We start from the raw sequence: 22747 nt of genomic DNA on the forward strand, positions 1-22747 counted from the left end.
GATTTAATATTAGATTTCATGAAGGAATTTTTTCCCCGCTGTAGTCGATGATGGTATCCTAAGTTATTATTTTAGTTTATATGTATAGAAGTATTTTGTAATATTTTTATTTTTTTATCTTATTTATTATTATTATTATTTTTTTTTTTTTGCATTTTTTTATTATTATTTTTTTCTCCTGTTATATATTTACTTCATTATTTTTGGTTCTTGTAATGTTTATGGATATAATATATATCTGAATTATTGTATTTTTACTTTATGTAATGTTTCAAAACTATAATAAAAAAAGGTTTAAAAAATAAATAAATAATAATAATAAACTCTATGTCTAAATTACTATAGTATTTTTCATGTGGTTATACTAGTTTATCAGTTAGTTTACTGTAGTTAATACAAAAGTATTGAAATATAATTTGTCATCGTGGCGAAAAAATAGTTATTTAAATAAGCTCCATGCCGCGTTAAACATCACTGGGAGAATAATCAAAACTCCACAGGATGGCTAATAGTTTTTAACTGTACACACCACAATATAATAAGCTCAATAGTCAAAAACACACTATTAACTATAAATTACTATAGTATATTTGATGTGGGCCGTGTGAGTGTGTGTGTGTGTGTGTGTGTGTGTGTGTGTGTGTGTGTGTGTGTGTGTGTGTGTGTGTGTGTGTGTGTGTGTGTGTGTGTGTGTGTGTGTGTGTGTGTGTGTGTTCGTCATGAGTGCAGCAGTAGATTGGCTCTCCTCAGTGCCCATCACTCCGTCTGGGAGGGACTTTTATCTGCTCTTGTTTAGTTCTCAATGGATGCCAACATCAGCCACGACACGAGATCCGATCACATACTGTAAATATATATAGAAATAAAATCAGATGCGAGACGAAGCGCGTTTTCTTAGCGTCGGATATAACGTTAAAAGCGCGCGCTCGCCAGAAGTAATGTCGTGTGTTTAATAATGTGTTGGTCTGACTGGACTGAAATGACCATAAAGACGAAGTGATTGTGTTTTGGGTGAATCCAGATGTGATGTATGGCCTGACAGAGAGACAGACAGGCGGAGGGCATCGTCTCTGTTTATAAACACACGGATCTTCATATAGGAATCAGATATATGGGGGATTAATGCACCCTTTCCAGTGGTGCAACGGTAAGATCACCTTCATTCTTCCCGAAATACGATGGGAATTCATTTATGTATATGTAACTAATAATAATGTGATTTTGCTATATGGGTCAATGACAAAATTGAGGATAAAATAAGGTAAAGTTGGTTTTATATTCGCATATTAACCTTAATATTATAGCTTGTTTCAGTGAAAAGTGCTAATTCTAAATAGAGAAATCATATTAGCAGCTTATGACTATCAACATTGTTCACGGTCAGTTATTAAATAGTGCCAATGTTGTTTAAAAGTCATACTTACATGCGCTTTCAGACCTAATATACATAATATAGAGAGTGTTAAAATGAAAGAATGTGCGAATATAAAACCAACTTTACCTCAGTAATGACAATGGATGATTGATGTAAACAAAGAGAAACGTGTTTTAAAAGAAATGTAATGATTGGATTGTTACATGGTTTTGTGTGTTATGAAAACAATTCAGATTCTCTACTAAAACAGTTTATTGAGGTGGTAAACACAAAATGTCAGGTGGTGTAACACTTTAGTATTAAAATACACTGACAAAATGGTGAAAAAATCAATTAATTATTAGATTTCAAAGTTAATGAATTTAACAAGTTTTTTTAGTTCAAACTTCAGTGTTTTCCTGTAAAATGTATGTCAATAGTTCTTAACTTTGATAAATAAATTTTACAGTGCACTTTTTTGTACATTGAAATGCACTTCAGGCTTTATATAAAAAAATATATATTACACATTTTAAAATAGATATCTTAAAATTTTTATATCTCTGTAATGTATATTATTATGTTATTATTTTATTATTTAGTTTATTCTTTTTATTCTTTTAGTTTTATTTTATATATTATTATATTAGCCATATATTAGTTGATAATATATAATATAATATATACACACACACACACACACACACACACACACAGTTTAAGTCAGAATTATTAGCCCCGCTTCAAATTTTTTTCTTTTTTTAAATATTTCCCAAATGATGTTTAACAGAGCAAGGAAATTTCCACAGTATGTGTGAAAATGAAAATGTCTTATTTTTTTATTTTGGCTAGAATAAAAGCATTTTTAATTATTTAAACACCATTTTAAGGTCAAAATTATTATCCCCTTTAAGCTATATATTTTTTGATAGTCTACAGAACAAACCATAATTATACAATAGTATAGTATAGAACTGTCTAGAAGAATATCTTGTCAAATATTATTTACTGTCATTATGGCAAAGATAAAAATAAATCAGTTATTAGAAATGAGTTATTAAAACTATTTTGTGCATAAATGTGTTAAATAAAATCTTCTCTCCTTTAAATAGAAATTGGGGGAAAAAATAAACTGGGGGCACTTATTATTATTATTATTATTATTATTATAACTAAACTGAAAATATTACACCACTCATATCAGATCTTGAATTAATCAGATCTCTTTGAATTAATATTTTATATAGGATGCTATTATTTACTCTATATGCTTTTATATAGGATAATATATTTGTGCATATATACATTAGTTTAGTCAGTACCAAAGCCAAAAGGAACTAATCTAACAAAAACACTTCCAAATTAATATAATGAGGGAAAATATAAAAAAAATCAGGAAAATGTTAAAAAAAGTACAAAAAATAAAATAATTTTACCCATATACCAGATCTTTTTCAGTTAATATACGTTTATCATTGTCACTCTCCAAATGCTATACACATACTGTACACAGATTTAAAAAGCTTAATAGAGCATATGCACATTTTGACACTTAAAAAGGTAAACACTTTAACAGTATATATATATATATATATATATATATATATATATATATATATATATATATATATGTGTGTGTGTGTATATGTATGTGTATATATATATATATATATATATATATATATATATATATATATATATATATATATATATATATATATATATATATATATATATATATATATATATATATATATATATATATATATATATATGTGTGTGTGTGTGTGTGTGTGTGTTTGTATATATATATGTCTATATATATGACACGGAGCAGCAGCATCCGTTTTCGACGCTCAAAAGCTCAGGCGTAGTGTGGACGGATGGTGTAACCTTAGCAAAACTTATGCGTTTTAAAACTAAAACGTATTAGTGTAAACAGGGCCTTAATTTCTTTGTTTAAATTCAGCCCATATAAATTGTTAACAAAACTTATAACTTAAAATAAAAACACGCAAACCCAATGAATCCTAATTTTCAGTGCACCACCATGCTAGAAACGCGTCTCACAATATAGGTCAGCAGGTTTGCCAAGAGGCAGTGTGTGCTGTGTTTGAGGATCTGCTTTGGGAAATACACGAAAAGCGCAGCTGAAATGTGGAAAAGTGGACACTTGAGGCTGTGTCGTGAGTATTGAAACACTGCGACCCTGCGGGACGGCCTCCACAAACACTGCCTTCAAACTCAAGCAAACACGGCTGCTAAATGGCAAGCAGCTATAGTGACCTAGTTGTGCTGGAACATTTATATGGATGTATGTCTCTCCCACACACCCACTCACCCTTCTGTCTGTTTTATTTTTTATTTATGATCCATTGCAAACAGCAGAGAAGAATGGGGGCGCGCGCACTTTCTGTCTGCTGCTACTTTTATAGTATAACACTTAAGTGTGTTTAAAGAGGATATTATAATTGAGGATAATCTCATAATTGGAAACACCTTAATATTAAACACCTTACTAATGTCCTTAATTTGTAATAAATATGTTTGTGTTGGAGTTTGCATGTTCTCCCTGTGTTGGTGTGGGTTTCTTCCGGGTGCTCCGGTTTCCCCCACAGTCCAAACACATGCGCTATAGGGGAACTGGGTGAGCTAAATTATCCGTAGTGTATGTGTGTGAATGCAAGAGTGTATGGGTGTTTCCTACTGTTGGGTTGCAGCTGGAAGGGTACCCGCTGTGTAAAACATATGCTGGATAGGCTGGCGGTTCATTCAGCTGTGGTGGTCCCTGATTAATAAAGAGACTAAGCCGAAAAGCAAATGAATTAATGTTTGCGTCACCAATCTATCTCAATATGGTCAACTTTTGTGGTGTGGTCAGTTTGCTCAGTCGCTCACCTTGTATGGTGTTGTATTTGTAATGCAGAGCTCTCAGGTTCACCTCAGGTGAAGCATACTTCCATAAAAAAGATAATATAAGCAATATAAAATCAAGGTAAAACTATATGATCACAGTTCTTTTTTTTATTATGCCAGATTTAGAAAACACTAATGGTTGGCTTTAAGGAAGGGTTTTTTAGCTGATCTGTATCACAAGCCCTGCCATCTTATGGACATAAACGAGAAGGACGTGTGTCTGAAATGTTTTCACTCATCATTGTACATGTGCTGCTGCTGATGTCACAGTAAAAGTGATTTGATCACTACAAAATGTATACTCAATAACGTATTTCATATTCACGAAAATGTAGACAGTGCCCTCTGGTGGATTAGTGAATTTGTGCATTGAAACCTACCCAGAGGAATGTATTTTATGTTAGGGAAAAATGTAGACTAACGCCTGTTTTACACCGCAAGCGTCAGCGGCGCGTGAGCAGCGCGTGTGTTTTCGGCGTCCATGTTAACAGATTAGAGCTTTCATACCGCACGCAGCAGCAGCGCGTCAGAGCGAGGCGTGAGCGTCGCCGAAGCAGCAGTGCAGCGATAGTTTCGGCCCTGGGTCTATTTTTGACGCGCTGCTCACGCTCAATTAAAGTGACAGTACATTGATAATGACCAAAACACATTGAATGACAGTAAAAAGTAGCAATTTTACCCAATAAATGCGTTAATAATGTCAAATGGTTTATATATAGTCATTCAAATGAACTTAAAACGATTAAAAACGGCAACAAACATTTATTTAGGCCCGAACTTCAAAACCAAATGTAAAACTATTTTACTATCAGTTTTGCTTAAGTTGCACACTAGTGTTGTAGGAGAGGGGAAATGGAATATTTACGGGATTTGTAGTCCAATGTTTGATTCTACGATATTTATGTAAATCAATAAATTGTTTGCTTAATTAAGTCGGGATGTTTTAAACTAAACAGATGGTTTGATAGATGGTAAAGATGTTAGAAAAGACTGCATTTTAAATAAATGCATTTTATTCATCAAAACGAATGCTTTTACTAAGATGTTTTCAGCGTTGTAATAAGAAATGTTTCATGTTAGAAAGAAAGACTTTTGAAGGATCATATGACACTGAATTTTAAAATGTATTAAAACGTTAGCAACATTTTTTATATTTTATAATATACTTAATAAAATATACCAATTTATAGGAAAATCAAGCAGTGTTTTGAGTTATTTTAAAATATATCTTAAATATATATTAAATCAGCATAGAGTGCATGTGATGTATTTAACACAATCTTACGGCAATTCGTAACTTTTTGATTTAGTGGCTTTTTGAATTCATACGATTTGCTTATCCCCCAATGACGGTTAGGTTCAGGGGGCGGGGTTTGGTGCCACACCTCTTTTTTTTTAATCGTACATTTGCATATGACTGAACAAGTGCAAATTGATACGAATTAGTTGCTCTACTGTCAAAACGTAAAATAGTTACGTGTCCTTGTGAGAGCAGGCTGGTTTTATTTAACATTATTCTATGTTTTTTGAAAAGTTGTGTGTCCCTAAAGTTAATTACAATAAAACATACCCTAAGTAACATATTTCAAAATCACAAAAATGTAGACAGCGCCCTCTAGAGGATTTGCTATCTGAAACGTGCAACGAAACCTACCCAGAGCAATGTATTTTAAGTTTCGCTAAAATGTAGGTAGTTTCAGTCTGCTGCTGCTTTTATAATAATACTTAAGTGTGTTTAAGGAGAGGCACTTTGTTTGTTATATTACCTTTTACATTCAAACCTTGTGAAGTGTTATAAACTAATTTCGAGAGGAGAATGTGATATGATTGAACACGACTGGCTGCTCATATGTAATTAGTAATAATCCAATCAGGAGGATTTTAGCTTACAATAAATGTGTCGTTTTTTCCCTACTGCTCTATCTTCGTATTTGGAAGAATCTCCCCTTCCACCCCATCTCCTCCTTTTTCTTATTTCTCTGAGGGGAGCTCTCGAGACCTACCTGATCTCGGATCCCCTTACCGTACGTTCACACCGAAAGCGGCGAGAGCGTCAAAGTAGCCGGAAGTCATTCATTTTCAATTAGAGCCGGCGGCGATAGGCGTCGATAAGCGGCGAGGAGCAGCGCGGCGTGTCTTCGCCGGCGTGAGCGTCGAGGAGAGTTGAAATTAAGTCAACTTTATGGTAATGAGCTATGACGCGGTTCGGCGGCAAGCAATCAGAATGAAGACGTCCACCGCTTAATAGCAGTTCAGGGAACACAGACCTGTGAACTTTGGTTCCGACCACAGTTGTTCCCAAGGGTTTGATTATTGCGGTCGCCGGATTTCCCATTATTTACAATGTTTTCTTACAGGAACATGCATTAAATAAGTTACTGGCGAGTTACTGATGTTTATTAATGTTATATAAATTTATCTTTAAAAAGCGGGAATCTCACGCGATGTGACAGTACAAAACAGTACTGCTGCTTCAGGATATTTCAGACATATGGACACATATTGGATAAATAGAGCAAAGCCACACCACATGCAACTTGATCTTCCATTGTTTTATGAATTTGATAAGAAGTGCGCAACATTTTCAAGCTAAAAACATGTCTTATGCAGGAATGTAACTGATAATGCTGCAACGGCTCCTTTAAGTACGAGATCAATGTAGCGTGTTTTGACGCTCTCGCTGTCGGAGCTGAAGGCAGACAGCGTTGTCGCCAGGGCGGCCAGAGCGACCTTGGACGCTCTCGCCGCTTTCGGTGTGAACGTATGGTTATATGCTTATTGACCGGGCGGTAGCCTTGGGCTCAAGTATCTCCAAGCTCAGGGTTCTCTCCCGGGACAGCATGCCAAACCTGCTATTAACGCCAAGCATATCTAAATGGGAACTCTTGAAAAATAATCGGAATAAGGGAAGCAACAATACGATTAATCATTTCACGATTCAGTTTTTAGGACGGTTCGATTATTGATATGTTCAGTTGAAAAAGGAATAATATCAATTATAACGCTGCATACTGTATACAGTTAAAGTCTAAATTATTAGCCCTCCTGAATTTACACACACAAATTTTTTTAAGGTAAATTGTTGCATTATATGGGCTAATTTAAACAAATAAAGCTGAACATTACTGCATTTAATTCGTTTAAATTCAGCCCATATACATTTACCTAAAAAAGAATTAGTAAATTATTTAGTTATTCCAATTAATCATTTTTTTTTTCAATTTACTAATTTACAACAAATGCATGAGATGCATGCGAGTTTCAATAGAAACGACACTGAAGTGGTACTTTAGTTTACCATAAATGCATGTCATTCGTAGAGACCTACTGTAAATAGGTCAAACAGCACTCCCAGTATGAACTAATTACATTTAATATTAATTTAAACTATAATTGAATTTAATCCTGAATAACATGCAGTTAAGTGCCTGAAAACAATACATTCAGGTCGCACTTAACCACATTATTTCAGTAATATGAACTCACGTGGGACTAATAAGCAAACAGATAAGATGTTTGTGAAAGCAGATACATAAACAAAAACACATCGGTAAACAATTACTGGAATGGTCCGCTGTCAGCGTATGGATATATTTACACATTAAGCCAGAGGAGTTAAAGCCGGAATTATACGCCCCCCTGTTTATATTTTCCCCAATCTCTGTTTAACGGTGAGAAGATTTTTTTTTAAACACATTTATACATATAATAGTTTTAATACCTCATTTTTAATAATTTTCTTAAATATTTGTCATGATGACAGCACATAATATTTGATTAGATGTTTTTAATATACTGGTATTTAGCTTATATTGACATTTAAAGGCTTAGCTAAGTTAATTAAGTTAAAGTTAGGGTGATTAGGCAAGTGAAACATTGCAATGGACGATAGCATCGTCGTCATAGGCTGCGGTGAAATAATTTTTTATGAATAATTAATGAATTCATAACGAACTAATTATTTGTAACCGGTCGTTTCAACTACCTGACCTGCATGGTTCTTGTTTTACCCATAAACAAATCACAAATAAATAAAGATAAGTTACACATTAGTGACCACCTGTCAATCACTATTTTTCTGGCATGAATAGGCAGAGTGATCTTTGTCCGTATAATGGCGTCTACAAACTTGGTTGGTAAAAAAGGTGCACAACTAACATGAGCCAACCAACAGCATCTGAGGTTTTAGCTGAAATGATTAAGTACAAGCGTGAAAGTGAAGGATTAAAGCAGTTTACTTGGTTTGTGACACGTTACTTGATAGATTCAAAAGACAGAAGAGTCGTTAGATAGAGACGAGATTAATTAAATATCACGTTTAACAACTAAAGTGAGACTCCATTGAGCGGTACATCCTTGATAAACCGTCCAATGTGCACTGCTGTCTGGCTTAAGCGGGTTGCTGCTGCGACGGGGGCGGGGCGGAGGATCGCGATGCTGGCTCAACATCGTGATGTCTATCGGCAATCGGCAGTGGATGTTGACATCGTCTATCGACCCAACTCTACTATCTATCTCAATATGGACAACTGTTCGGGCGTGGTCAGTTTGCTCGGTTGCTCACCTTGTAAGGTGTTGTATTTGTAACGCAGAGCTCTCAGGTTCACGTCAGATCGAGCATGCTTCCACCAAAAGAAATAAAAGCAGTGTAAAATCAAGGTAAAACGATGTGGACGCAGTGCATTTTTTATAACGTCTGGTTTTGACAACACTATTGATTAGGGTAATTAGGCAAGTCATTGTTTAACAGTGGTTCGATATGGAGACAATGCAAACTAATATTGCTTAAGGGGGCTAAAAATATTGACCTTAAAATTGGTTTAAAAAAATTAAAAACGGCTTTAATTCATGCTGAAATAAAACAAATACGACTTTCTGCAGAAGAAAAAATATTATAGGAAATACTGCTAAAAATTCCTGAATCTGTTTGGGAAATATTAGGAAAAATAATACAAATAATTTTGACTTCAACTGCATATGTTAAGGCTTGACTGAGGTTTTTGAGGAGGTGATGAGTTGTTTTATTTGCAGGGAGTGTGAGAATGAAGTGGAGCGACGGCAGTGTTTGCTATCGATTTTCCTTAGACTCTCTTGAGGGAGACGTGTCTCACTTTCAGCTCAAATGATGTTAAATGACAATGCTATTGATTTCGGTTGCTCCAAGTAACTCGGTGTAGAAGAAGGCAGAAGTGAAAGAGTGGCGTTTGTTTGTTTCATTTCTCAATCAAGTGCTATCCTTTTCATTCGCTGTGCACTGTGACATTATATTCTTTGGAAATCTTGCTACTTGTGTCTAAAAATATCGATTTCTCAACACAGGCTCATTGAAAAATACATGCTTTAGCCTACATGTTTCTAAAACGCAGTAAAGTCGGAATGAAATCACTCTTCTTATTTTATGTGCTTGTTGTAAATTATATATTTGAGCATTTTATTTATTCATTCATTCCTTCAGCTTAGTCCCTTTATTCATCAGGGGTCTCCACAGCGGAATGAACCGCCACTTATTCCGGCATGTGTTTTACACAGCGGATGCTCTTCCTGCCGCAACGCAGTACCTGAAAACTGCACTTCTTTATTTTGAACAAATTAATTTGCCCTTTGAATCTTTAATCAAATATCATAACCTTTTCTCCCCCCTCGAAACGTCTTTTCTTAACTTCTGGTCACATGGAATGCCTTTAGGGCGGGGCTAACTGTTCTTTAGGGTGGGGCTATCAGGGAGTGTTGTTTCTGCTCTGCTTTCACCCATTCATCAATCTTCTTTCATTTTGTTGGCAACAATCATTTTCCAACAATCCAATCAACTCCCAGAGGACGAAAACATGCACCGCTCCACTTTTTTTCGAATTTCGTTTCAATTGTATATTGGTAATTCAATAACTACGAGCAGCTTTAAGTCTTTTAATCATATATCCAATATATATATATATATATATATATATAAATATATATATATATATATATATATATATATATTAGTGCGGTCAATTGATTAAAAAAATTAACTAATTAATCGCACCTTTTTAAAAAAATTAATCGCGATTAATCACATTTAAAATACTGAAACTTGTAATTTTGGCTATTCAAATGTAAAATTAATATAAACGCCAGACAAAAACTATTTAAATTCAAAATATAATTGTTTATTAGAATTAAAATTCAAAATATTATTTTTTAATAGAATTTTTGTTTAACTTGTGACACAGATTTCTTCATGTAAACAACACACCCACAATAAACCATCAAGATCCTGGCTTGACAGCCATATTTATTACAGAAATTAAAACACAGGCATGTTAATGACATTTAAATTTCAAAACAATCAATGCCAATAAAGAAAACATTGATTTCCATGTTGGATTCTAAGTGGAATGCAAAAAAATGCCAAAATACAGGAAAAATACATCGTTAAATACATTGCACACATCTCTCCCCCGCATCCCTCCTAGCTCTTCAGGTAGCCTATGTCGCGCGCAACTCACCCCCACCGTCCTTCAGGTACGTCTCGCGCGCACACGCCCCTACTCAGATACGTCGTTCACTCCACCCCTGACACCCCTCAACGGGCCTGACACAGACACAGACAGACACACACAACGCGCTGCAGACGTTTTGGCCCCAACGGCCTTCCATACAGGAGCGACTCCCCTCAGATTCAACACGCATGATCACGTTCATCAAATTTGCTTGAACTAAGCGTCCTAAAGTATTACTGTATTTCACAAGGATTCTGACACAACAACGCGAAGCACACGCTTTCATTGCGTTTAATGAGGAAACACGCTAAACTTGGAGGGCTCATGCTGAAAGGCAGAGTAATGCCCTGTCTTTGACAGCTCGCGACTTCACCAGACTTTCTGAGTACATTTACATAAGACACCAATACTCCGATTTTAATATGGTTTAGATTATACTCTTATTAAAATTCTACCGTGTAGCCTAAGCAGTGATTTTATTACATTAAAGGAACACCGAGTCACGAAATGCGGAGGATTTTCTTTCTGTTCGTCATGCGGTATCAACTCACAACAGAAGTCGAAAGTTAAAAATGAAACACCCGAAATTGCATGAAACTTTGGAGAGCCTGGTGATGCGACTAATTGTTTTATACTGAAACTTGCCTTCAAAAAGTGCTTCCTTGGTCTTATCCACATTTCTTGCATGTTGAACACACGTCCATCACAACAGGAAGTAAAAAAAACCTGCAACTGCGTTAATTGCGTTAATTTTTTTTAACGCGTTAATTATTTAAAATTAATCGCATGCGTTAACGCACTAATTTTGACAGCGCTAATATATATATATATATATATATATATATATATATATATATATATATATATATATATATATATATATATATATAATTTTGTTCAAATTCCTTTTTCTTTGTCAAACTAACAAAAAACCTACTTTAAAAAAAATACTAGCTTTCTATTATATTGTTTTCGTATTATTTAACCTCCTTTTAGGTGTCAAAATCACTGTTTTAAACTTGTCGCTCACCCAGAGTTTTAAACTTCAACAATGAAAATAACATTTTAAAATATTATTTATCAGGTATCTACTAATGTATCTTAATGAAGCAGTAGCGAAGCAGGTTCAAATCAGGTGAAGCATGCTTCCACCAAAAGAAATAAAAGCAACGTAAAATCAAGGTAAAACTATGTGGACGCAGTGCTTCTTCTTTTTAAAGAATTTAAATCTGATTTAGATTTAGATAAATCAAGAATTTGTCTGATTTAGAAAACACTATTGGTTGGCTTTAGAGATGGGTTTGCTAGATGACAAGCCCTGCTTTCTTCTGGACATGTACAAGAAATAATAATAAAAAATTAGATAAAAATTCTTCTTTTTTTTAAATAAAATTGCATTTAATAAGGCGAGGCAGTGGCGCAGTAGGTAGTGCTGTCGCCTCACAGCAAGAAGGTCGCTGGTTCGAACCTCGGCTCAGTTGGCGTTTCTGTGTGGAGTTTGCATGTTCTCCCTGCCTTCGCATGGGTTTCCTCCAGGTGCTTAGTTTTCCCCCACAGTCCAAACACATGCGGTACAGGTGAATTGGGTAGGCTGAATTGTCCATAGTGTATGAGTGTGTGTGTGGATGTTTCCCAGAAATGGGTTGCGGCTGGAAGGGCATCCGCTGCGTAAAAACTTGCTAGATAAGTTGGTGGTTTATTCCGTTGTGGCGACCCCGGATTAATAAAGGGACTAAGCTGACAAGAAAATGAATGAATGAATGAATGAATGCATTTAATAATTGTAGTACACTGTACTTCAGTACGATTAAGCTCACCTCACACAATGAATCCCGCCGTTTAATTGAGCGAAAGCCCTTTGCGGATTGCTGTTTTTGTCCAGCGAGTGAGGAAGTAAAGCCTGAAACACTTGAAGATTAGCCATTAAAGCTACGGTCAGATGTGTGTGTGTGTGTGTTTGAATGAGGTGCTATCATCATCATGCTTTTGCTTGTGTGTTCAGGGTGCTTCTGCGGTTTGGGACTAATCTACTCCAATAAGACCTGCACTATGCCCTCCGTCACCTTCCAGGACCTTCCTCTCAACATCTACATGGTCATCTTCGGCACAGGCATCTTCGTCTTCGTCCTCAGCCTCATCTTCTGCTGCTACTTCATAAGGTCAATCTGGTACCCACATATACACACACACAGTTGAAGTCAGAATTATTCGACCTCCTGTTTATTTATGTTCTTTTTCAAATATTTCCCAAATGATGTTGAGCAGATTCAGGAATTTTTCACAGTATTTCCTATAATGTTTTTTCTTCTGGAGAAAGTCTTACTTGTTTTATTTCGGCTAGAATAAAAGCAGTTCTTAATTTATTTTAAGCCATTTTAAGGTCAATATTATTAGCCCCCTTCAGCAATATTAGTGTTGGATTGTCTCCAGAACAAACCACTGTTATACAATGACTTGCCTAATTACCCTAACTTTACCCTAATTACCCTAGTGAAGCCTTTACATGTCACTTTAAGCTGAACACTAGTGTCTTGAAGAATATCTAGTCAAATATTATGTGCTGTCATCATGACAGAGAGAAAATAAATCAGTTATTAGAGATGAGTTATTAAAACTATTATGATTAGAAATGTGCTTAATCTTCTCTCCGTTAAACAGAAATTGGGGACTAAATATATACAGGAGGGTGAATAATTGTCTTCAACTGTACATGAACACACAGATGTAAGTGTGTGTATATATATCAGGAAATTGCTGTATTCTTGGTACACAAGCAGACGTCAGCAGCACCGCAACAGATGAATGCTCTTTAATGAGCTGCTATATTACACACACACACACACACACACACACACCGCTGCAAATAACCTTTATTTTTCTCTTGTCGTCAACAGTAAATTGAGACATCAGGCTCAAAGTGAACGCTTTGGATACCGAGAGGTAAAAGAGAGTAAACATGCTTTCAAAAGTTCATCTTTTACCTGTTTATGGAATAAAGAGTATAACTTTATTACCTGTCATTTACCTGTCATTCAAAGAGAATAACTTTATTACCTGTAATCTGCAGGTGGTTTTAAAAGGGGATCCAAAGAAGCTGAATCTACATGGGGTAAGAAACGGCCTTTTTTACAGTCATAATAACAAGGTTTCAGTCTTTTAAATGTAGAACTTAAAGACTTTGCCAGGCCTGGATAATAAAAATAAATAAAATGTAATTAATTTAATAAATTGCAGTATTTAAGGTAAATATATTTTAGTATTCATACTCACTTTATTTTGTTTTGTAAGTAAATAATTTGAAAACATATTAGTGCTGGGCAAAGATTAATCGCATATAAAATAAAAGTAGGTAGTGCTGTCGCCTCACAGCAAGAAGGTCGCTGGTTCGAACCTCAGCTCAGTTGGCGTTTCTGTGTGGAGTTTGCATGTTCTCCCTGCGTTCGCGTGGGTTTCCTCCGGGTGCTCCGGTTTCCCCCACAGTCCAACACATGCGGTACAGGTGAATTGGGTAGGCTGAATTGTCCGTAGTGTATGAGTGAGTGCGTGAATGTGTGTGTGGATGTTTCCCAGAGATGGGTTGCGGCTGGAAGGGCGTCCGCTGCGTAAAAACTTGCTGGATAAGTTGGCGGTTCATTCCGCTGTGGCGACCCCGGACTAATAAAGGGACTAAGCCGACAAGAAAATGAATGAATGAATGTATTTAAGGTAAATATATTTTAGTAGTTATACTCACTTTATTTTGTCTTGTAAGTGAATAATTTGAAGAAATATTAGTGCTGGGCAAAGATTAATCGCATTCAAAATAAAAGCTTGGTTTGACATAATATATTTGTGTGTATTACTTATATTTGCTATATGTACAAACACTGGCCACTTTATTAGGTACATCTTACTAGTACCAGGTTGGCACCGCCTTTGCCTTTAGAACTGCCTCAATCCTTGGTGGTAAAAATATTCCTCAGAGATGTTGCTCCATATTGACATGATAGCATCACACAGTTGCTGCATTTTGTCGGCTGCACATCCATGATGCCAATCTCCCGTTCCACCACTTTCCAAAATTGCTCTATTGGATTGAGCTCTGGTGACTGTGGAGGCCATTTGAGTACAGTGAACTCATTGTCACGTTCAAGAAACCAGTCTGGGATGATCGAGCTTTATGACATGCTGCGTTATCCTGCTGGAAGTAGCCATCAGAAGATGGAGACACTGTGCTCATAAAGGGATGGACATGGTCAGCAGCAATACTCAGGTAGGCTGTGGCGTTGATGCTCAATTGGTACTAATGAGCCCAAAGAAAATCTCCCCCACACCAATACACCACCACCAGCAGCCTGAACTGCTGATACAAGGCAGGATGGATCCATGCTTTCATGATGTTGAGGCCAAATTCTGACCCGAGCATCTGAATGTGTCAGCAGAAATGGAGACTCATCAGAGCAGCGACGTTTCTCCAATCTTCTATCCAGTTTTGGTGAGTCTGTGTGAATTGTAGCCTCAGTTTCCTGTTCTTAGCTGACAGGAGCGGCACCCGGTGTGCTCTTCTGCTGCTGTAGCCCATCCGCCTCAAGGTTGGACGTGTTGTGTGTTCAGAGATGCTCTTCTGCAGAGCTCGGTTGTAGCGAGTGCTTATTTGAGTTACTGTTGCCTTTCTATCAGCTGGAACCAGTCTGGCCATTCTCCTCCGACCATTAACAAGGCATTTGCGCCCACAGACCTGCCGCTCGCTGGATATTTCCTCTTTTTCAATTCTCTGTAAATCCTAGAGATGGTTGTGCGTGAAAATCCCAGTAGATCAGCAGTTTCTGAAATACTCAGAGCAGCCCGTCTGGCAGCAACAACCACGTTCAAAGTCTCTTAAATCCCCTTTCTTCTCCATTCTGATGCTCGCTTTGACCTGCAGCAGATCGCCTTGACCATGTCTACATGCCTAATTGCATTGAGTTGCTGCCATCTGATTGGCTGATTAAAAATGTGCGTTAATGAGCAGGTGTACCTAATAAAGTGGCCGGTGAGTGTATATATAATTTGTATTATATATGCATATTTTTTATAAGGCAAATGTATTTTGTTTTACTCCAATCTACGCATCCATGTGTGTATTTACATATACATAATAAATAGAGTGTAAAAAGTGCTGGGTTCCACACAATGGATTTGTGTTAAGACGACATGAAGGAATTAAGTTCGTGTGTTACTTATTACTTAAATTTAAGTAGATTGAACATAAAACAGTTAAGATGTCTCAATAAAACCTCAATAAATTAAATAAGTAGCTCAAACAAACAGCAAACGTCCGATTTTGAGTGTAGAAAGTAGAAGATTCTCATCTTGAATTGCAATATTTTATGAGTTATATCGGATATCTTGTCTAACATCTCTCAGTACAGTGGTTATTGGACTCACATGTGTTCCCCGTGTGTGTGTGTGTCTCCGCAGCAGACGTGTGCAGTGTGTCTGGAGGACTTTAAGGTGAAAGATGAGCTGGGAGTGTTGCCATGCCAACATGCCTTTCACAGGAGGTGCGTAATGAGCTGCTCTCCAAAAACACAGCCGTCCTGCTATTGTTAGACTGACAGGAGACGCACTAATGCGCTCTGCTTTTACACCATTCCTCTGTTTAAACATGAGCGTATGCAGATGAATAATTACCAGAAGATGAGCATAAGTGGAAACACCAGCCATTACAGACTTTGATTGGAAGCAATGACTGTGAGGTTTACAAAATAAAAAGTACTCACTGTTTACTCTGCCTCCAGTGGCTTGACATATTTATGAGGTTTTTTTATTTTTATTTGGTTGAACACAAAAGAGGATACTTTGAAGAATGCTGGAAACCGGTAACCATTGACTTCTGTTGCAGAAAAAACAAATACTACGAAAGTCGGTGGTTACAGGTTTGCAGCATTCCTCAAAATATCTTAACTTGTTTCCAACCTTTATTAGTTTCTTTCTTCTGTCAAAAAAACAAATGAAGATACTTTGAAGAATGTCGGAAACTGGTAACCATTGACTTCCATAGTAGGAAAAACAAATACTTTGGAAGTCAATGGTTACAGGTTTCCAGCATTGTTCAAAATATCTTCACTTGTTTTAAACCTTTATGAGTTTCTTCTTTCTGTTGAACACAAATTAAGATATTTTAAAGAATGTTGGAAACCGGTAACCATAGACTTCCATAGTAGAAAAAAACAAATATTACGGAAGTCAGTGATTAAAGGTTTCCAGCATTCTTCAAAATATTTTCAATTATTTTGAACCTTTATGACTTTTTCCTCTGTTGAACACAAAAGAAGATATTTTGAAGAATGCTGGAAACCGGTAACCATTGACTTCCATTGTAGAAAAAACAAATACTACAAAAGTCAGTGGTTACAGGTTTTCAGCGTTCCTCAAAATATCTGAACTTGTTTCCAACCATTATTAGTTTCTTTCTTCTGTTTAAAAAACAAATGAAGATACTTTGAAGAATGTTGGAAACTAGTAACCATTGACTTCCATAGTAGGAAAAACAAATACTATGGAAGTCAATGGTTACAGGTTTCCAGCATTGTTCAAAATATCTTCACTTGTTTCAAACCTTTATGAGTTTCTTCTTTCTGTTGAACACAAATTAAGATATTTTAAAGAATGTTGGAAACCGGTAACCCTTGACTTCCATAGTAGAAAAAACAAATAGTACGGAAGTCAGTGATTAAAGGTTTCCAGCATTCTTCAAAATATTTTCAATTATTTCGAACCTTTATGACTTTTTCCTCTGTTGAACACAAAAGAAGATATTTTGAAGAATGCTGGGAATGGGTAACCATTGAGTTCCATAGTAAAAAAAAATAAAAAAAATACTACAGAAGTCAGTGATTAAAGGTTTCCAGCATTCCTCAAAATATCTTCACTTGTTTCAAACCTTTTTGATTTTTTCCTTTGTTGAACACAAAAGAGGATACTTTGAAGAATGCTGGAAACCAGTAACCATTGACTTCCATTGTAGAAAAAACAAATACTACAAAAGTCAGTGGTTACAGGTTTTCAGCGTTCCTCAAAATATCTGAACTTGTTTCCAACCATTATTAGTTTCTTTCTTCTGTTTAAAAAACAAATGAAGATATTTTGAAGAATGTTGGAAACTGGTAACCATTGACTTCCATAGTAGGAAAAACAAATACTATGAAAGTCAATGGTTACAGGTTTCCAGCATTGTTCAAAATATCTTCACTTGTTTCAAACCTTTATGAGTTTCTTCTTTTCGTTGAACACAAATCAAGATATTTTGAAGAATGCTGGAAACGGGTAACCCTTGACTTCTATAGTACAAAAAAAAAATTAACTATTAAAGTCAGTGCTTACAGTTTTCCAGCATTATTTAAAATATCTTCTTTTGTTTGAAACATGAGTTTCATATCTCTGTTGAACACAAATGAAGAGACATTGAAGAATGCTGGAAACGGGTAACCATTGACTTCTATAGTAGGAAAAACAAATACTATGGAAGTCAATAGTTACAGGTTTCCAGCATTCTTCAAAATATCTTCACTTGTTTCAGACCTTTATGACTTTTTGCTCTGTTTAACACAAAAGAAGATATTTTGAAGAATGCTGGGAATGGGTAACCATTGAGTTCCATAGTAAAAAAATAAAATAAAAATACTACGGAAGTCAGTGATTAAAGGTTTCCAGCATTCTTCAAAATATCTTCACTAATTTTTTTCTTCTGTGACCCATTTCCAGCATTCTTCAAAATATATTCGTGTTCAACAGAGAAGCAAAAGTCATAAAGGTTTGAAACAAGTGAAGATATTTTGAAGAATGCTGGAAACCTGTAACCACTGACTTCCGTAGTATTCGATCTTGTTCCTATGAAAGTCAATAGTTACCGGTTTCCAGCATTCTTCGAATGATCTTCTTTTATTCAACAGAAGAACGAAATTTATTTTAGGTTTGAAACAAGTAAAGATATGCAGTTGCTATGGAAACCTTCAGTTTTTCTGTATTTTGTATAAATTAGTATGTTGTTATGTGTACAGCTACATGACAATCACGTGTGTGTGTGTTATTGGACTAACTTGTCAGGTGTGTGTGTGTTTGCAGGTGTGTGGTGAAGTGGCTGGAGGTGCGCTGTGTGTGTCCAATGTGTAACAAACCTCTGTCTGGATCCTCCGAGCAGCACCAGAGCCTCGGGACTCTGCTGGATGAGCTGGTGTAGAGCGCAGACTAGCATTAGCATCAAAAAAAACAAAAAAACTCACAAACGCCTCTGACCTGACTGTGATTTCACCCGAATCTGAGACTGATGAACGCCAGGGCCACGTCTTATTCATGACGAACCAACTGAGGAAGCATTTAGGATGAGGTTTTGTGTCTTTTCAGACTGTAATTAAGCACTGAATGCTAACAGAGCTGTCTGTTTGTATGCTAACTCAGAAGGCTAACTCACCACAGGTTCCCTCAGGAATACATACAGGGTTTTTTGGATAAGTGGTTTTCGATTTTATCGGTTAAATAAGGTCTGTGTTTAACAATTTTTCAAGTTTTGAAGAACTCAAAAACAACACTTGGGTGCTAACCTTAACCCTAACTGCTTAAGTTATACGTTGCTAGCAAGTTCTCACGTTTAAAGTAGGCTACATATGTAAAGTGGATACTAAAGTTGTTTTGGGACCATACTATAGTAAAGTGTATGATACTGTATGTATTATATTGTTTACAACCCTTCTACAATAGTGAACTGATAAACGGTAATAAATACTGTAGTTCACTTTCGTTTTTTACTATAGTTAACTGTGGTTTGTCGTAGTATAATGTACAATAGAGTTGTTAAAAAGCTGCAGTGTTGAGTTATTTGTTTATGTTGTTATGGTATGGAGCCAGATCAGTCTCAAAAATAATACGTTTGCAAAAGAAAAACTCATACATGCACCGCACAATTCACATTTACAGAATTCAATTCGTAAATTCAAAACACAATTTGTGAATTCACGGTTTGAATTTACGAATTGGATTTGCACATTTATAATTTGTGTTTTGAGTTCAGGAATGATGTTTTTTTTTACAAATTGTGTTTTAAATATACAAATTGCGTTTTGAATATTTACAAAATGAGTTTTGAATTTACGAATTGGATTTGCACATTTATGAATCGTGTTTTAAATTTACGAATTGGATTTGCGCATTTATGTATTGCATTTTGAATTTACGAATTTGATTTGCACATTTATGAATTGCATTTTGAAATTACAAATTGGATTTGCACAATTCCAAATAGTGTTTTGAATTTACAAATTGGATTTGCGCATTTATGAATTGTTTTGAATTTATGAATAAGATTTGCAAATTTATGAATTGTATTTTGAATTTACGAATTTGATTTGCACATTTATGAATTGCATTTTGAAATTACAAATTGGATTTGCACAATTCCAAATAGTGTTTTGAATTTACAAATAGGATTTGCGCAGTTAAGAATTGTGTTTCGAATTTGTGCATTGGTTTTGCGCATTTATGAGTTGCATTTTGAATTTACGAATTGGATTTGCACATTTTCTTATTGTGTTTTAAATTTATAAATTGGATTTGCGCATTTACGAATAGTGTTTTGAATTTACGAATAGGATTTGCACATTTACGAATTGTGTTTTAAATTCACAAATAGGCTTTGCGCATTTACGAATTGTGTTTTGAATTTGCACATTGGATTTGCGCATTTATTAATGGAACTTTGAATTTACGAATTGGATTTGCACATTTCTAAATTGTGTTTTGAATTTACAAATAGGATTTGCGCATTTAAGAATTGTGTTTTGAATTTGCATTGGATTTGCGCATTAATGAATTGTGGTTTAATTTTACGAATAGGATTTGCACATTTACAAATAGTGTTTTGAATTTAAGAGTTGGATTTGTATGTTTACAAATAGGGTTTAGAATTTACGAACTAATAGTTAATGTGAATTGTAAATGTAATATTTTTGAGACTGAACTTGCTCAATACTATAGTTGTAGTGTTACCATAGCAACTGTAGAATCACCACAACAGATTAAATCAAGTACTTTACTGTAGTATGGTTCAAAAACACTACAGTGTTTACTTCATATCACTATAGTTTTGGTTTTTTTTATGTCTGTTGCTACAACTAGCACATGAATGTGGGTTTACATGCTTTATGTATTATGTAGAAACCAAAAATTGTTTGTTTCATGCTAAATATGCCTGTGTGTTCAAGTATTTTGAGAGTGGACAATGTGGAAGTAAATTGGGCGGGGCTAAACAGCCTCTTCAGCTCTCTAATTGTAGGAATTCCCGCACAGCATCATGGGTATTGTAGTTTTTCACCACAGATCACAAACAAATGTGTCTAATGGTTTCTAGAAAAGCATTAACTGTCAATTTACACCTTTATAACTCACAATATAGTCTTGTCTCTATCGGTTTACTGCCTGATAGTAACTTTTAGCAGCCTTTTTAAAGCGCACAACAGTTTTCAAAAGTCTTATTTGCTTCATGAATGTGTGTAATTTGTGTTGTGGAACAAACCGTGCCAAATGAAATGTAAACACAGGCCGTATTTGACTTCAAAACCACTTCAGAAACCCATGTTGACGTCCTTCGAGAACCACTCTCTCAAAACTGCTAATTCTCTTCTGGGTTTTAGGACTACAAATGAAACGTGGCTACTGTAAACAGTCTACATGAGGCCAGCGGAGATGATGGAAACAGTGTTTACTGCATTCAGACGATGTAATGACAGCACAGTGCATCGGGCCCAAAGAACTAGGTGTGCGTGTGTATGTGTGTGTGTGTATGTTTCACAGTCATCAGTAGTAGCGACTGATGCCTCCTTCATTTCAAGATGATATGTGCACAAATCCTCAATGGTTGTAAGAGACTTTAAGCAAACACTACCACAGTTCCCGGACACAGGAATGGGCTGCCAATGACAACACAAGTGGCTTTCTTTTTGTATTTCAAGTTACTTTCGTGTTTGTTCACTGTAATCTGGTGGCCATTGTTATTACCTGCAGTGTTTTAGTCAATGTTTTCACACTGAAAAAAGACAAAAAAAGAACATTTTGACAGCAATTTACTGAGCATGTTGTCTTTTGTGTGTCGAAGTACACTATTTTATATTTAGTTTATATATACACTACCTGATAAAAGTCTTGTCGTCGATCTCAGTTGTAAAAGCAACGCATAACAACTTGATTTCTAGTTGATCATTTGGAAAAGTGGAAGAAGGTGGATTTTTCTGCTGATCTGCATCCCAATCATCACAAACACTGCAGAAGACCTACTGGAACCACCATGGAGCCAAGATTCCCATGGAAATCAATCAAGTTTGGTGAAGGAAAAGTCATGGTTTGGGGTTACATTCAGTATGGAGAGATCTGCAGAGTGTTTGGCAACATCAACAGCCTGAGGTATCAAGACATCTGTGCTGCACATTACATTACAAACCACAGGAGAGGGACAATTCTCCAGCAGGATAGCGCTCCTCATACTTCAGCCTCCACATCAAAGCTCCTGAAAGCAAAGAAGGTCAATTTGCTCCAGGATTGGCCAGCCCAGTCACCAGACATGAACATTATTGAGCATATATTGAGAGCGCCGCCTATTCACAAACAGCAATTACTTAACTCATGTAAAATGGTAAAACGATTAGTTTGATGGATTGTGAATGAAATCAGTTTAAATATAGTTTTTAAATAATTACTATTAAAATCTTATCACAAAAATGGCTAATTAACTGTTAATCGGGGTGCATAAACTCTGTCCTGGAGGGTCGGTGTCATGGAAAGTTTAGTTTCAGCCTTAATCAGACACACCTGGGAAGGGGCGTAGTGCAAAATGCGGAGGTCCCCCTGTAGGGATCACTGACGGGACCCCCTGATGAAGGGGGGGGGGTAGGGGTGAGAGACAACACAGGGGAAGCGATCACAATATGAGTGGGGAAGGGAGGCAAGGTGGAGCGACAACGCGGGGAAGCCTTCACAAACTGAAAAACGA

General features: G+C 35.9%; 1 protein-coding gene across 4 annotated transcripts; it reads left to right on the forward strand.

Moving 5' to 3' along the window:
- The first annotated feature begins 784 nt into the window (after positions 1–784).
- On the forward strand, positions 785–21823 carry rnf122 (ring finger protein 122). Of its 4 annotated transcripts, none has more exons than XR_015496743.1 (7): positions 785–1147; positions 12752–12908; positions 13644–13689; positions 13817–13858; positions 16189–16271; positions 18835–19221; positions 21396–21823. XR_015496743.1 is itself a non-coding variant. In XM_087262642.1 (6 exons), the coding sequence occupies exons 1-6, from the start codon at positions 1123–1125 to the stop codon at positions 18947–18949; spliced, it is 465 nt and encodes a 154-aa protein (XP_087118768.1). In that variant the 5' UTR covers positions 785–1122; the 3' UTR covers positions 18950–21823. The 4 variants fall into 4 exon arrangements, 2 of the variants coding, with proteins under 2 accessions (XP_087118768.1, NP_001314745.1); XR_015496744.1 differs by having other exon boundaries at positions 16192–16271; XM_087262642.1 differs by having other exon boundaries at positions 16192–16271; positions 18835–21823.
- Positions 21824–22747: the final 924 nt, after the last annotated feature.

The sequence above is a fragment of the Danio rerio genome, chromosome 8 (assembly GCF_052040795.2).
Source record: "Danio rerio strain M-AB ecotype USA chromosome 8, GRCz13ab, whole genome shotgun sequence".
Taxonomy (NCBI): domain Eukaryota; kingdom Metazoa; phylum Chordata; class Actinopteri; order Cypriniformes; family Danionidae; genus Danio; species Danio rerio.